Source organism: Rhinatrema bivittatum, chromosome 8, assembly GCF_901001135.1.
Source record: "Rhinatrema bivittatum chromosome 8, aRhiBiv1.1, whole genome shotgun sequence".
Lineage (NCBI taxonomy): Eukaryota > Metazoa > Chordata > Amphibia > Gymnophiona > Rhinatrematidae > Rhinatrema > Rhinatrema bivittatum.
Genome location: NC_042622.1, coordinates 244,287,821 through 244,302,981, shown reverse-complemented (window position 1 = coordinate 244,302,981; position 15,161 = coordinate 244,287,821). Strand labels below are relative to the sequence as shown.

At 47.2% G+C, this 15,161-nt stretch overlaps 1 protein-coding gene across 2 annotated transcripts in view; it reads right to left on the bottom strand.

The window, feature by feature from the left end:
- Positions 1-15,161, bottom strand: part of SSBP4 (single stranded DNA binding protein 4) — a 530,243-nt gene that overhangs the window by 432,670 nt on the left and 82,412 nt on the right. For both annotated transcript variants that reach the window (XM_029614396.1, XM_029614397.1), the window contains exon 2: positions 14,529-14,601. In XM_029614396.1, the coding sequence (XP_029470256.1) occupies positions 14,529-14,601 (73 nt within the window). The remainder of the gene's footprint in view (positions 1-14,528; positions 14,602-15,161) is intronic.

Sequence of the window (15,161 nt, the reverse complement as noted above, 5' to 3'; positions counted from 1 at the left end):
AACAAAGAAACCAAACAAACCGAAACATAATAGACAAAAAAAAAAAAGAAAACTGGACTCCAGCATAGACAAAATGCTCAAGTTAAAAATGTCAACATAAAAACAAAATCATATGAAAGCTATACCCTTGCCAGAAAATTTAATAAACCCAGGACAGCCCACATCAATAATCTAACATCTTGCCATTACTATACCCCTGCCAGATATTTAACCCACCCAGCCACCACCAATTTTAGCACAGCCCTCGCTAACCCAGCTCCAGTAACAAAGCAGCCAAAACCAACCAACTTAACCCACTATGTCCCCATGTCCTATTTAGAGGAGAGCATCTTAAAAGAAATTGGGTCATAAAGGGTTAAATCCTCAGAATCACTAATTAACAGTAATCCCTTCTACTCTCCATTTGCTGCTGCTGCTGCTCCATATTTTAGAAAGCCAGAAAAAGATGGAACATGAGAAAAGGGAATCCGCTAACTTAAAAAAAGACCACTTACCTGCATAAAAAGCGCTGCATCGACCCACCCCACCCCCAGTGCAGGTGAAAGTGTGCTCCCTGTCTCACCACGCAGGTCAAAGGGTGTGGGGTAGGTCAGAGGAGGGAAAGCACATGTGGTGATTAACCTCGGCACGTGCTTAGCGCCTGGCACGATGAAGACGCAAAGTCCAGGGGAGGTGTTTGTGCCTGTGGTGTGCGTGAAAACAGAAGGCCTGCAGGGAATTTCCCTTGGAAAACAAGCTTGCAGGTGACCTGCAAACTGCATGAGAAAAGGACTACAAAACTGCCCTCAGGGAGGAACATTTTCAAAAGCCATTTACCCGGGCAAATACCAAGTTACCCAGAGAAAAGGGCCGACATTTCTGGGAAGGGGGAGGGGGCATATTTAGGTTAGGGGATGAATATAACATGCAGAGATTGCATTTTCAACACCGCGCACGGTATTTTCTATGGGGAAAAGAATCCACAAAAGAAAGCAGGTGCAAATGTCTGCAGGGAATTTTGCCCTGGGGCAATTTTCAAAAGGGAAAGTACGTGCGTTCCTATCCATTGAGAACCGGTGCAGAACCTCTGGGTAAAAAGCACCTGTGGCCTTTGTATCGATGCGATTATCCAACACTGCTCTCTGTCCCTTTCTGAGATGGGTGCAGTCTGAAGAAGTGACCCATGTGGCTGTGAGAGCTCCTACAGATGAGCGTCTTTGACAATTCTAATCTTGGAATCTTCCAAAAGTTGCCCCGTACAGAAGAGAGGAGGTTAACCATTAAAGCCCAGGAAATTAAATGTATTCCTTTAACAGTCCTGCTTACCTCTACTAGCACGCCTTTCCTTAATCTGCTTCGAGTGTGCCGTGCGAGAATGACATTAGCTAAAGAGCCGATCACTAAATGTTTACCCTCCTTTACAACTGTTTGGCAGGCGAATTAAACAGACTTACTGTGTTTCACTCACTTAAAACAGATCCAACAGTAACGCCAGCAGTGGGATACAATCTTTCTAATGGGAATTTTCCTTACCGTCAGCTCCTATTCTATGAACTCCCAGTGCAGCCAGGACTCGTTGGTCGTCAGTGTTTTGGGGGTGCGTGTCCGGAGACCAGAAGCTTCAAACAGGAAGCTGCATGACAGCACTGCCTGCTCTGCCTCCACCTCCTGCAGGTGTCCTTCCCACCCAGCCTCCTGCAGAAGGGATGGCTGCAGGATTAGCTCCCATGGGAGGTAACGTTTGGATTCTGGGGCGGGAGGTCATGCTTCGGCAAAGGACCCCCATGTTCAGCAGTAGCGGTGCCTTACCTTAAGCCTCACTCAGCCCAGTGGATCCTGAGGGAGGGCCTCCCTCCGCTCCCACCCTATGGCTGCCATTTAGGCAGGCAATCCGCATGGCAGGACCTGCAAGCACCCTCTTGAAGCCACGTTTTGCTAATTAAAAGCCTCGAAGTGAGGCTCCAGACTTGACATTTTCTGGTTTTGGACACTAGAGAGCCATGCCTCTTGAAAGTCAGGACCCTGAAGTCTTACAGGGGGCCGTATAGCTGCAAAGTATGCCTGCACTACTAATGTGTGGGCTGTGCACCTAATTTTCAAGAGGCAAACCACCCAAGCAGCTCCCCTTCGAAAACCGGTGCATATGCTTTCTACCTATTTGTGCAGGCAGACGGTCGAGGTAGAATAGCACAAAACAAAATGTAATGTACACTCGCCGGTTTTCCTCCCCGCCCTGGGAACATCCCTTTTAACCTGGCTGAAAGGCACAAGCACTGTGGACGCCCACATCTGCTTTCCCCCAGGCAGGGGAGGTAACTCTCAGATATGCCCATTTATCCTCTCCCCATGAAGCCCTCCCCAAACCTGCCTCTGAGAATGCTTTCTACTTGAGCGGAAAATTATTTAGCAGTTCTGCAGGGGAAATGTTTCAAAACCTTGGGTCTAGCCAGCTAACGCCAGACACTAGACCCTTCTGATATAAACCCCTCATGCATATATTGCAGGAAGCTTCTCTTGGGTCCTGAGCAGAGCCTGGAAGGCCAGAAGGAAAGATTCAGTCTGAACAAATCATGCAAGGCCCAAAAAAGCAGCATATCTGCTCGGTCTCTGGCAGACTTCTTTTTCTACACCATTCAAGCACACTTGGGACAGATATGGAGGGGAGTGGTAAGAGCGAGAGGGGGAGGTGATCAGGGACAGACCATCTATATAGAAGGCAGAAGTAACTGGGTAGGTTAAGGCAGGGGAAACTATGCTGGTTACTTTTTTCGTCCCTTATCTCTTATACGTAAATAAAAAAAAAAAAAAAGGCATAAAGTCAAGTTGTCTTGGTTGACGTACGGGGATAGCATGCACAACGCCCCTCCCCCGGCGAGCTCACTGGCTATGAGCAGCACGGGAGGGGTCACGTGACAAGGAGGGGGCTCAGTCAGCGTGAAGGATGAGGCAAGACGGAGGATGCAGGGGGGTCCACCGTCCACATATCCATTGCAACGCAACAGGAATAATCCTTGGTTCTACTTTGGGTGTTCCTGGACCTCTCTAAAGAGAGATGCTGGACGCTAGCTTCTGCTACGCATTAGCCACATAGCTGGCTGGGGTCTTCAGAGCTGGCTGGAGCCCCTTCTGGGGGGGAGGACTGCTGCTTTGCTGGCTACCAGTCTGAGAACTGAATTCCAGGCACCATCATGCGTGTTTAAAAATGTGATTAGCAAGAACCTCGCCCTCCTCCCACCCGCACGCACGCACGCGAAGACGCCAGTGCTGCCAGTCTACCTACCTACATCTTTTGCAACAACAGAGAGAGAGATCGTTAGTGCGGTTAATCAGGCAATCATTGCATGTGCCGAGTTCTTTACTTACCTATCTGTAGTTATCCCTAACGACAAAGAGAAAACAGGGCAAGCACTGTAAGCAAAAAGGGTCAATTTTTTTTTTGGACTGGGCAGTCTCCATCTGCTCCTTTGTACTTCCAGCTCAGCTGGAACCAGGGCATAAAAGCCACACAGGGAATTTATTCCCCTATTTTCCATCCCTTCCCAAGTCATTGCAGCGACAGGTCCTCGGCCGGGGACCACGCACTGGAGCTTCTCTGAGGAACCCTGCAATCATGGGTCCTGAATCCCAGCCGCTGGCTATCGCCCGTCCACAACAACTGCGAGTGCCCTCTCTGCAGAAGCCCGAGCTCGACACCGGAGCAACTGATCCAATCCGGGAATCTGACCCAGGGCCTCGCGTACGGGCAACGAGCAGCAGAGTCGCTGAGCCACCAACCCAGCGCCAGGCAAAGGGCTCGTGCTTTGCACTCACTGGCTCCTGCTAAGTGTGAGAGACCCTGGAGAGTCCAGAACAAGGGTTGTATTACTCCAGAAAAGCTCACAGTCAGAATCAAACCGGACGTTATCAGTCCCCTCGTTAGGCACCATGCGCTTCTGCTGTTTCTCTTGCTACATTCCACGTTCCAGAGATCGACAAAAGCATAAAAGCCAGACAGTGCTTCGCCTTTGCGGCATGGCGGAGGTAACAATTTTGCCCCCCCTTAAAGAACTTCAGAAACCAATTTTCAGAAGCACCTACATGGCCGCGCCAGCCTTTTTTTTTACCAGAGGTTTTGCAACAATTTTCAAAAGGAAACTACGAGCATGCTTTCCCTTTCAAGGCAGTACCCGGCTTTTCTGCAGGTACTTCTTACCTTGAAAACCAATGCATGTCGTTTTGAAAATATAATCCAAGTACATTCTTTCCCTCTCCCTCCCCCTGACCTAAAACTCTTCCCCAGGCCCACACGGCTAAGAGTACATTCAGTCCTGATCCCTTGCTGTCCTTAGAGCCAGGTAAGGGCTGGACAATATTCAGACCACGACGTCACCCAGGTAAAAATCAGTATTTACCCAGATAGATGGCTTCTGAAGCCTGATCTCCCCATGTCTTATCCATTCTCCTGCTGAGAGCCCCTCCAGACATCCAGACACAGCTGCTTTTCAGACAAACTGTACACAAATATATCTCACCATCATTAAGCAGGATGGTCCTGAAAACTAGATTTGCTTGAGGTGAGGACTGAAATGATAAGGTTTTATATGTTTTTAGGAGATGGTTTTATATTGTGTTGTACTCTGCACCGTACAGCATATTGCTGAGAGACAGCGGGATATACGTTTTATAAATAAATAAGTGCCGGGACCACACTGGAAACCCAAGACATTCATAACTCATAAGGCAGTGGGGTTCCTAACCAGCACGCCTTCAGACTTGATCGGGTGTGCCAAAGAAAAAGAAGTCGCCAGGGCCTGATGTTCAGATCCAGGCCAGCGTCTGGGCTCTGCTCTCGGCACCTCGCAGCAATAGGAGACACCAGCAGGGGGCGCTGAGAATGTGTGCGATTATGCAGGCCCCTTCTTCCTAGCTGCAGCCCGAGAGCCCCAAATTATGGGGATTAACGGGCAACACATGCAAGGCCCAGACAGATGGATCCCGCTTTGTGCGGCACACACATTGCACACAGCACCTCCTCCCTCCCTCCCTCCCACCCTGAACTTCTTCCTTTCAGTCATCCCAGCCTCTCATCCATCCCCAGGCTGAGTGAGGCAAGGAGAGCGTGTGCCGAGCACTGAATGTGGCTCCCTCTTGAGTGTCGGGGGCAGCAGCGGTGGAGCGGCGCTGGCAACCGCATGTGGCAGCCAAGGGTAACCAACTGGGCCAGCAGCCCGCACCAGGCCCATCGTGAGCAGTTCATGGATCTCACCACCCCGTTCTCTCCCTTGGTTTCAAAATCTTGGGAGAGTGACTCCCCAGCTCTTCTTCCAGAGTCCTTGCCGTGTCTGTACTGCTTGCTCCGTGGAGGCTGGGTGCCGCACAACATTTTTGTTAATGTGGGTGGGCCTTGAGCCTGAAAAGGTTGACAAACACGGTCATAAAGCCTGCCTACCCGTAAACAAGCCGCTTGTGAAGCTCCATTCCAATGCTTCAAGAAAAGCCTAGAAAGGCCGTGCAGTATAACTGGTGGTAGGAGGTCCCCAAGTCACGATCAGGTCAGGGTTAGCACTCTCGCCCTTTGTACTCCTCATTCTGTCCCCCACCTTCTTCTCCCCTGAGCTTTCAGTTGTTGGGATGTCTAACCATTCAGCAAACACGAGCAGGGAAGAGGCAGTCTACAATCCACAGATGTCAGGATAACTTGGACTGGCCAGCAGGGGGCATGACAGACAAACCTGTCTATAATCCTTTAGTTATATAATCGACTGTATATAAACATTGTATATAATCCTTTGTTATATAGCCTGCTGTATATTACACCATCGTATCCTTCCATTAGAGCAACAGTGTAAATGTGGAAAAGTCTATCAGTTCAGCAGTTGATCCGCTTCCGTCCTTTGTTTATTTCCAATAGGCCAATAGTGGAACTGTATATAACCTCATATTTAACCCTTTACTATATTCTCTCTGTATAGGAACCTCTGTTTCTTTCCACTATATTACCATTAGACCAAAAGTTGAACTGTCTCCCTTCAGACCACCAGCTGTACCTTCTTCCCTCGGCCCCCATGCAATCATTTTATGTACCAGCTAGGCACCCCCAGCTATTCCACGTTATCTTAATCTATTTCCGATTCCTTCTATTTCCAAGTTATTCCCCCTGTTTGCCTCTTCTTCTGTGTTAAGTTACCTGAGTTCCATGTAAACCGATGTGGTATTTTATATGAATGTCGGTATAAAAAAAGTTTTAAATAAATAAAATAAAGTGACAGCAACACCTGTTATACACATGGTGCTAGCATTCAACCCAAGCACCGGGCCAAGCTGACCTCCACCTTACCTACTGCCACCATCCCTGGGGTTCACATCTCTATAATACCCCTCACAGCTCTCAAGTGGGCCACATTATTTTATTTCGACTGACTGATATGCTCAATTGCCCTCCGAGTGAGGAACAGAATAAAATATACATATGCATTAATGGCGTAATTCATTTTGTAAACAAATATGTAACATTAAAGAAATAAAAAACCCCCCACCTAATAAATAATCCATCTTTCAGGTAAGGATAAATGCAAAAATAATCTCCGTTAAAAGCAGCTGTGAAAAGCCAAGTTTTCACTTCCCTACAAAGCCTTAAATAATCCTGCATGCTACAAATTTCTAATCTGAAGTCTATTCCCTAGTCTAGAACCAATGATCCTAAAGTCGTTACACTCTTGGGGCCACAAGGCGTGCACCCTTCAGTGATGGAACTGACAGAAGCCTTGGAAAGACCGCAGTGGTATAATTTGGTTCATAAGCCACAAGCCAGTTCTTCAGGGAGCCTTTGTAAAGTTTTAAGAACTGAACACAGCCCTGTAAGGGCTCGAATGGCAATGCAGCCTCTTTAAAACAGGGCTCACAGTGTCCCCGAATTCTGCTCCTGTAACAGTCGTCCCGCCTCCAGCACCACAAACGTTCACTTGGAAGAGCCACCGACTGTTGCAATAGTCAAGTCTAGTACTACCACCTTCTAGACATCTTCCTTAGCTAAAAAAGGACAGGCCTGAAACATTCCAAGTTGAGCAAAACCTGGTTTACATATTGAGCGAACCTGAGACATCGTGGAAAGATTGCCATCAAACTTCTCAGTAGCTAGATTGGCAAGCTGATCCGACGTGGAAACCTAGTTTGCTTTTTTGTTTTAAATCCTAGCTTACAAAATCTGGTTTTGCCTTTACAGCAGCCCTACTGCATTTCAAAACCACCGGGACAACTTTGTGACCTGCATCCTCTTCCCGAAGGGCACTTGACTATCACATGGCATTTGGCAGAAGGGGTGTGCGTAAAAACTGATATCACTAGCGCCACTAAAGTATCACAAAGTTTAATTGGATCCTGCAACTCAGCCTCTCTACTCCCCTTTTGCTAAACTGCAGTCCCGAAGGTAAGTCAACTGTATGCATGAGAGGCGAGGAGGGCAGAGAACAGGGAAGGGGGCTGAGGAAGGAAAGAAAATCAAGGCAGCTGCAAAGAGGAGTAAGATTTAATGCACAGAAACTGGGAGATTAATACCTGCCAGGTCAGCAGGGAACCAATGAAAATATTATCCTGTGTACACTTATCCACAAAGGTCTTAAAGGATCACAGCAGCCTGAACCTCCACCTGCCCTCAGACTGGTCCAAGGCTTGTCCATGCTTTGGTATAAGCAGTTTGCTACAAGCAGAGGACCTGCATCTCTTTGTCCAAGACCCGGCATCTTACTGTGGTCCATGTTCTTCTTCCCCTCAGGCCGATACAGTAAAGTGCGGCCGCGGTTACCCTGTTTCTAACCCGCTTTCTACCCACAATTTGGCCGCGTAAGTCTAACCCATGATTCACTATCCGTTTTTACCAATCCTTACCGCTTCTTTAAATCGATGCGTATCCCTTTCCACCCGCGGCATGTATATGAGATGTAAACGATCAGATTAGCTATTCCCTCCCATTCAGTAACGTGCAGCCCGATTATTGCCTTTTTAACCAACTGTTTTGCTGCGTTTTTAACCCGCTAATTTACCGCCTACCCTGACCCTGGCGTTAGAGGGATGTGACAGCAATAGGCAGGCTCCAGTCAAATAAGTGGGTGGGTTGGAGCAAGCGAGTAACATGGTGTGGCCTGGTTCTCCTACGCTCGGGCATCGGGGATTGCCAGTCCTCTCTCCCCCCCTCCCGAAGCAAGGCGCAGGGCGAAAATCGACTTGACATGTTATAAAAGCAAATAGAAATTGTAACAAAAGTAAACTTACTGCAAGCTTCCAGCAGCCCCAGTCCTCTCTCCCCTCCTCCCGAGGCGCGCACCTCTGCTCCCCTGCCTCCCGGGGGCAGCCGGCGGCAAAAGCGGCTTCCAGCAGCCCCGCCGGCGAAGGTGCATGAACGCACGACCAATTTGGGCGCTCAAGCAGCGAAGGCGCATGAGCGCACGCCATGACCTGAGCGCCCGGATGGACGTCCGAGGTCACGGCGTGCGCTCATGCGCCTTCGCTGCTTGAGCGCCCAAATTGGTCGTGCGTTCATGCACCTTTGCCGGCGGGGCTGCTGGAAGCATGCAGTAAGTTTACTTTTGTTACAATTTCTATTTGCTTTAATAACATGTCGAGTCGATTTTCGCCCTGCGCCTTGCTTCGGGAGGGGGGGAGAGAGGACTGGCAATCCCCGATGCCCGAGTGTAGAACCATCCACTTCCTGGTACCTGTCATTTCAAATGACAGGTACCAGCGCATCCAGGATACTGTGTAGGCGCTGTATAGCGCTCTATACAGTAAAATGGATTGCGCTTCTTGGACGTGCTTTGGACGCAGCTTGCATTTGCATGCCATTTAAATACTGTATCGAGCGGTATGTGATCCGAACTGTGCGTGCGGCAAACGAGCGGGTGCCCGGCACTGCCGCACTTTTTCTTACATGCCCTTACTGTATCGGCCTGAAGTTTAAGGGAACTTCAAGAACTGTTATGCACAAGAGAAGCACAACTACAAAAAAAAGGGGGCTTTGTAACCTCACAGAAGAGCACGGGAAGCAAGAGGAGGTTTTCTAGAAGTCTGTTTCTCATGCACATTTGTGCCATCTGTCGTTTCTTCGGGTGCAGAGTCGAGTGGGGGCTGGAAGGGCAGGATGGAGAGGGGGACTGGACTCGCTGAAGACTCTTCCCTATACTGGAGACACACTGCCTTCATCAGTCGTTGCCGCGCGCCATTCCTTTGCCCGTTTATCATGGAGCACACTGCCTCTTTACAGAACTAGGCTGCTTACATATTCCAGTGCTAAACACCTCCAGTCTAAGTAAGACATCTTATAAAAGACCAAGGTGAGACTCATGCAGGCTTCTCTCTCCCCCCCGCCCCTCCGCTTGATCCCTTGCAGTAAAGGCTGAATAGCCTTTACACTTGGAATGATAGAGTACTATAACCCGTCTCTAATTTTACCTCCCCTCCCCCCATGCCCGTCTGTCCCAGGAGAGATCTTCCAGCACTTTCAACAGTGCAATCTCTATTCTAACTCCCCACGTGCAGTTTTGGAGAGAGTCCCAGAATACCTTGCTTCTTGATTTATGTGACATGAACTATTTACCTTGGAGATAAATCCTGGCACGCTCTCCCAGCACTGCGTCTCTGGGAAAACCTGAAGTCAGACGGGTCTGTAGCGCAGCACGCTAGCTGATGCTGCCTCCCATTTCTGGTTCAGGCCAGGGGCACAGGCTAAGGCACCTGAATTAAAGTTCGGAGAATAATATTCCCGACAAAGATCAATTGCTTCACAGCTTTCTCTGTAATTTCTGCTTGTGACCTGCGACAATAGAAAGGGGCAGTGTAACACAGAAGCCAGAATCAGGGCCCCGATGAAAAGACACACTAACCCCGGTGCAGAGGTAAAGGTGCCCTACAGAGTCTTTGTATGCATAAAGATACATAAAATAAAAGGTTCAAGGAGGCCCTGGAAGCCGTATTAATAGAAGATAACACCTGGAAGCACTGCATACTGCTCAGATCACAGAGCTGCTTGTCTGGAGACCTCAATCTTCCTATCCAGCACTCACCATGTGGCCTTGACCAAATCACTTAACCTCTTCCACTCCCAACTTGAAAAGACTGAAAGCACTTGGGGAGGAGGCAGGAACACTTTTGTACTGCTAACACCATCTTCTATCCCACGACTTACAATACAATAATTGTAAGCATTAATACAGTGCTACAAGGTTTATGCAGCGCTGTACAGAAATGCATAAAAGACTGTGAGCTCCACAGACTAGAGACCATCTAATCAAGAAAGAGAGAGAAGACAGATACGTGTTTGAGGAGAATCGGGGAAATGATTTAAGGTCTCAAGGTGGGTAAAGACGTGAGGTTTATTTGGGGCCGATTTAACTGTGCAAAGGAGTAATATGACTCGTAACCCCCTCGGCCTTGGCGTGCCGTTGGTACTAAATGAATAATCAATATAGTTAAGTCCAACTCTTTTTTTTTTTTTCTGGTTCACAGAAAGGCATCAGAGCATCCGAGCTCCACTGGGTCTACTAGGCAGAAAGCTGTAGCAGAGGTAGGGAAGACAGCTCATCCCACAGTAACAGGAAGAAGCGGAGCTCTCAGAAGGGTAACCAGACCAATTTTCTGCTGCTGTATCCTTTCACAAATCTCCTACATTGCTTTAAGGGGTGAATAAACATGTGGACAAAGGTGAACCAGTAGATGTGGTGTATTTGGATTTTCAGAAGGAGTTCTACAAGGTCCCATATGAGAGGTTTCTAAGAAATCTAAAAAGTCATGGGATAGGTGGCGATGTCCTTTTGTGGATTGCAAATTGATTAAAAGACAGGAAACAAAGAGTAGGATTAAATGGTCAGTTTTCACAGTGAAAAAGGTAAACAGTGGAGTGCCTCAGGGATCTGTACTTGGACCAGTGCTTTTTAATATATTTATAAACGATCTGGAAAGGAATATAATGAGTGAGGATATCAAATGTGCAGATGATACAAAATTATTCAGACTAGTTAAATCAGAAGCAGATTGTGATAAATTGCAGGATGACCTTGCGAATCTGGAAGATTGGGCATCCAAATGGCAGATGAAATTCAATGTGGACAAGTACAAGTTGATGCATATAGGGAAAAATAACCCTTGCTATAGTTACATGATATTAGGTTTCATATTAGGAATTACCTACCAGGAAAGAGATCTAGGCGTTATATGGATAATACATTTAAATCGTCAATTGAGTGTGCTGTGGCAGTCAAAAAAGCAAACAGAATGTTAGGAATTATTAGGAAGGGAATGGAGAATAAAATGGTAGATGCCATAATGCTTTCTGTATTGTCCCATGGAGAGACCGCACCTTGAATACTGTGTGCAATTCTGATCACCGCATCTTAAAAAAGATATAGTTGCACTGGAGAAAGTGCAGAGAAGGGCGACCAAAATGATAAGGGGCATGGAAGGACTTCCCTATGAGGAAAGGCTAAAAAGGTTTGGGCTGTTTAGCTTGGAGAAGAGAAGGCTCAGGTTAGATATGACAATTGAATGACAGCAACATCTTCTAAGAGACTTCACAATATAATGTAAATATGTAAATATTTAATCCTTAACTTCTCAGGTCTCTCCACAGTTAGATTAACCCTGTTTTAATGTAACTTTATGACCTTTGCACTTGTTGAATGTTCTTTTTTGACTCACACCCCCTGTTATCTGTAAACCAGTATGATGTGATTTTTAATCACGAATGCTGGTATAGAAAAAATTCTAAATAAATAAATAAAAGATGATAGAGGTCTTTAAAATCATAAAAGGACTTGAATGGGTAAATGTGAATTTTTCAGATAATACAAGGATTAGAGGGCACTCCATGAAGTTAGCAAGTAGCACATTTAAAACAAATCAGAGACATTTCTTTCACACTCAATGCATAATTAAGCTCTGGAACTCATTGCCAAAGTATGTGATTAAAGCAGTTAGTGTAGCTAGGTTTAAAAAAGGTTTGGATAAGTTCCTGGAGGAGAATTCCATACACTGCTATTAATCATAGTAGGAAATAGCCACTGCTTGTTGCTATCATTAGTAGCTTAGAAGCTGTTCAATGTTTGGGTACTTGCCAGGTTCTTATAGCCTGGATTGGCCTCTGTTGGAAACAGGAAACTGGACTTGATGGACCCTTGATCTGACCCAGTACAGCAATTTCTTATGTTATGTCAACGCTGGCTTCTGCTCTCTCAGAATTCCACTCTGCTGGGGGCATTTTGGTCTTCACTGGACTGAATTTCATGAGTAGGCAGGCATGAGAAATCTTTTCTGCAAAGCAGGTCTCTCATTCAGTGTCAATGCAATAAAGTAGCAGTTTTGATTAATTGGCCAATGTTTACTTCCTTGGCCTTCTGTTCATCACCAGAGGCCCATCCCACCCCACTCGCGATCTCCCGTTTGCAGGTTTCCCATGTTTTTATGCTGTTCTGGAACCTCACTTAGCACCGTTTCTGCTACTGCAGGTCCAACCTGGGTCACCTGCCCAACCGGATGACTGTTTCCCCTAAGCATGGTAAACTCTTAGGATTGTACGATTGGCTTAGTAGTTAATAAAGCACTTTTCCAAATCTATGCTCAGGGCGTGTTACTGAGGTAGGCCGCATTCCCACTTACAATCTAAGTTTAAACTTGGAGCAATGGAGGGCAAAGTGCCTTAGCCAAGGTCACAAGCAGCATCAGTGAGAGAGGCAGAATTTGAACCCGGACCTCCCTGGTTCTAAGTCCAATGATGTCAGCATCAGCGCCACATTTATATTTCATGTGCCCCTGGGTGGAGGATCAGTGTCTTCCCCCCACCGTCAGGAGTGAGGCGGGTGAGTAACGACATGGCTGTGAAAAGTAGTCCAGGCAGCTGGGAAAAGCCTTCTATTGACTAAATGTAGCCATGTTTTCACTATCACTAGCTACAGGAAAAAAACAGAACTCAATCAAACTCAGCTGGCAAAAGCTTTTCACATACTTTGCCAACACTCAAACCCAACAAATCCAACTCTTTTATATTTGGCTGCACAAGTTCTCCTGTCACGGCCAGCGTGAGAACTGGTCGCCCTGAGCCCCCAGCGTGTCCCTGCATTTGTTAGAAGAAAACATTCACAATCCCATCAACTCTCCTTCTAAAGTGTGCGGAGAAACTTTCAAGAGGAAGGGGAGAGAGAGAGATCCACTAATGATCATCCCAGAGAAACCTAACTCCTGCACAAGCTAATGAAATAAGGAATTTCCTCCAGAGAGGAAATCTGCCGGGTCGACTGAACACCAGTTATTACCCAACCTGACAAAACTCTCTGTATTTCAGCAGCAGCCAAGTAAAGAAACCCATTAGACCCGCCCTTAAATGACCGGTTTAGTAGAATATGGGATCTTACTTTAAATGCACAGGTTTTATGGTATTTGGAATCCAGTTTTAAAAGTTTACGATTGTAAACAAGGTAAATCTGATACAGTGGATGACCCAGCGATACCACTTGGCATCATCCAATCATAAAAGCTGGACATCGAACACTCAGCTCCATAATTCAATGAGTGCCTGTGCGCGCTAAGGAACAGCTGGCTCTGCTCCTTCTCATCTCTAGAGACGTGAACGTGGAATCTGACTTCTGAATTGCACAGTAATCTGATAGGACTCTCTCTGAGCTCCTGCTGTTTGAATAACCTTTGAAAGTACCACTGAAGCATACCGAAAACCCCATACACAGAGGGACCCATAGTCAAAAGGATCTAGCCAGCTAACCAAGATCCTCACCTACTAGATCCATCAGGGCTAACTCTAGCCACCTAGCAGACCACTCTAGTAACAGTATTTTGAAGCCACTGGCACTCTCTTTAGATTTTAACTCGGCCCTTTAACATACAAAGGTTTTTCACAGTTTGGATATTAGTAGTCAGGCAAATTTAGGACAGACTCACATGGGACCAATGTTCAAACAAAGCTGTTGAGCAGTTAAGATAGCCAGCAATCTTTAGGATACCTTTTGAGCCACAAAACTGGCTAGGGTGCAGCTCAAACAGGCTTAAACCGCCAGCTAGCTTTCAGGCTGCAGTGCGTGAAGCCAGCCACTCAGGTTAGCTGGCTGGTGCTGAAAACGTATCGCTAGCCAAGGACAGCCTAGAATTTCAGGAGCTAAACTGCGGTTATTGTGATTCTGGGGTCTAGTTCTAGCCCAGCTATCCCAGGGCTGGAATATTACAGCAGTAATGCAGTGTTCCCATGCTAATGTAGAGCTATTTCAGTGTTATTTTAATGCTTCCTAAGAAAACAACAGAAAATTAATGTGTGCTGAATTAACACCGAGGGAGGATATTCATTCCACATTATCACTGAAGGATTGCTTCTACTGCAACCTGCACTGGACAGGAACTGAAATGTGTAACAAAATATTGCTCAGGAATGACTGCAGAGAACAAGGCTTCCAAGTCTTAGCAAGATGAGCTACACAAACACGCTGGGGGGTTGTTATACAGAGGGGCACTGTACCTTCCGGTTTTGTGTCAAGCACTCCTAATCGCAGCCGGTTCCTTTCATGCAGCACCCGGGTTCTTACCTCTGACAGGAAAGTCTGTGCCGATTTCTGAGCTCCTACATGCAGCAAATACTCGTATACGTATAAAGCTAACCTGCGGGAAGAAGAGAGAGAGAGAGGGAAGGAGTCAGTACACCTGTCACACAGCTGGAGGGCAGCGAGGGGGATGGGGGGTGCCTTTCAGTCACATCCTAGGAGGGTCCCCCACTTAGAAAAGTTTACCTGGGGGGGCTGGGGGTGGGCGGTGGAGGTACAGGCCCAGCTTTACCCCTTATCACCCTCCCTGGCTTCATATCAGACCAGGGCCCGCCGGCTGCTGCACTCTGCACTGTGGGAGAGCAGGGAACGCCACTCCCAGGCCAACCCTCCTTCCCAGCTTCGTGCACGGGAGACAGAGTGCGTGCTCTCTCTGGGCTCTCGCCCCACGCCCCCCCCAAAATGGGCTTTATCTACCACGTTTAACATCCAGCCTTTCATAGCATCAAAGTAGGTCCCAGAAAATAAACAAATACAAAAATCAGCAGAACAAACAGTTTCCCTCAGTAAAATACATTGCAACTAGTGCAGCAATCACACAAAATACGAAGAAGTACAACCCCCAATAGCCACCCAGTCCCCCCACCCCTGACAAAGACAAGGTCCGTGCACGGGGGG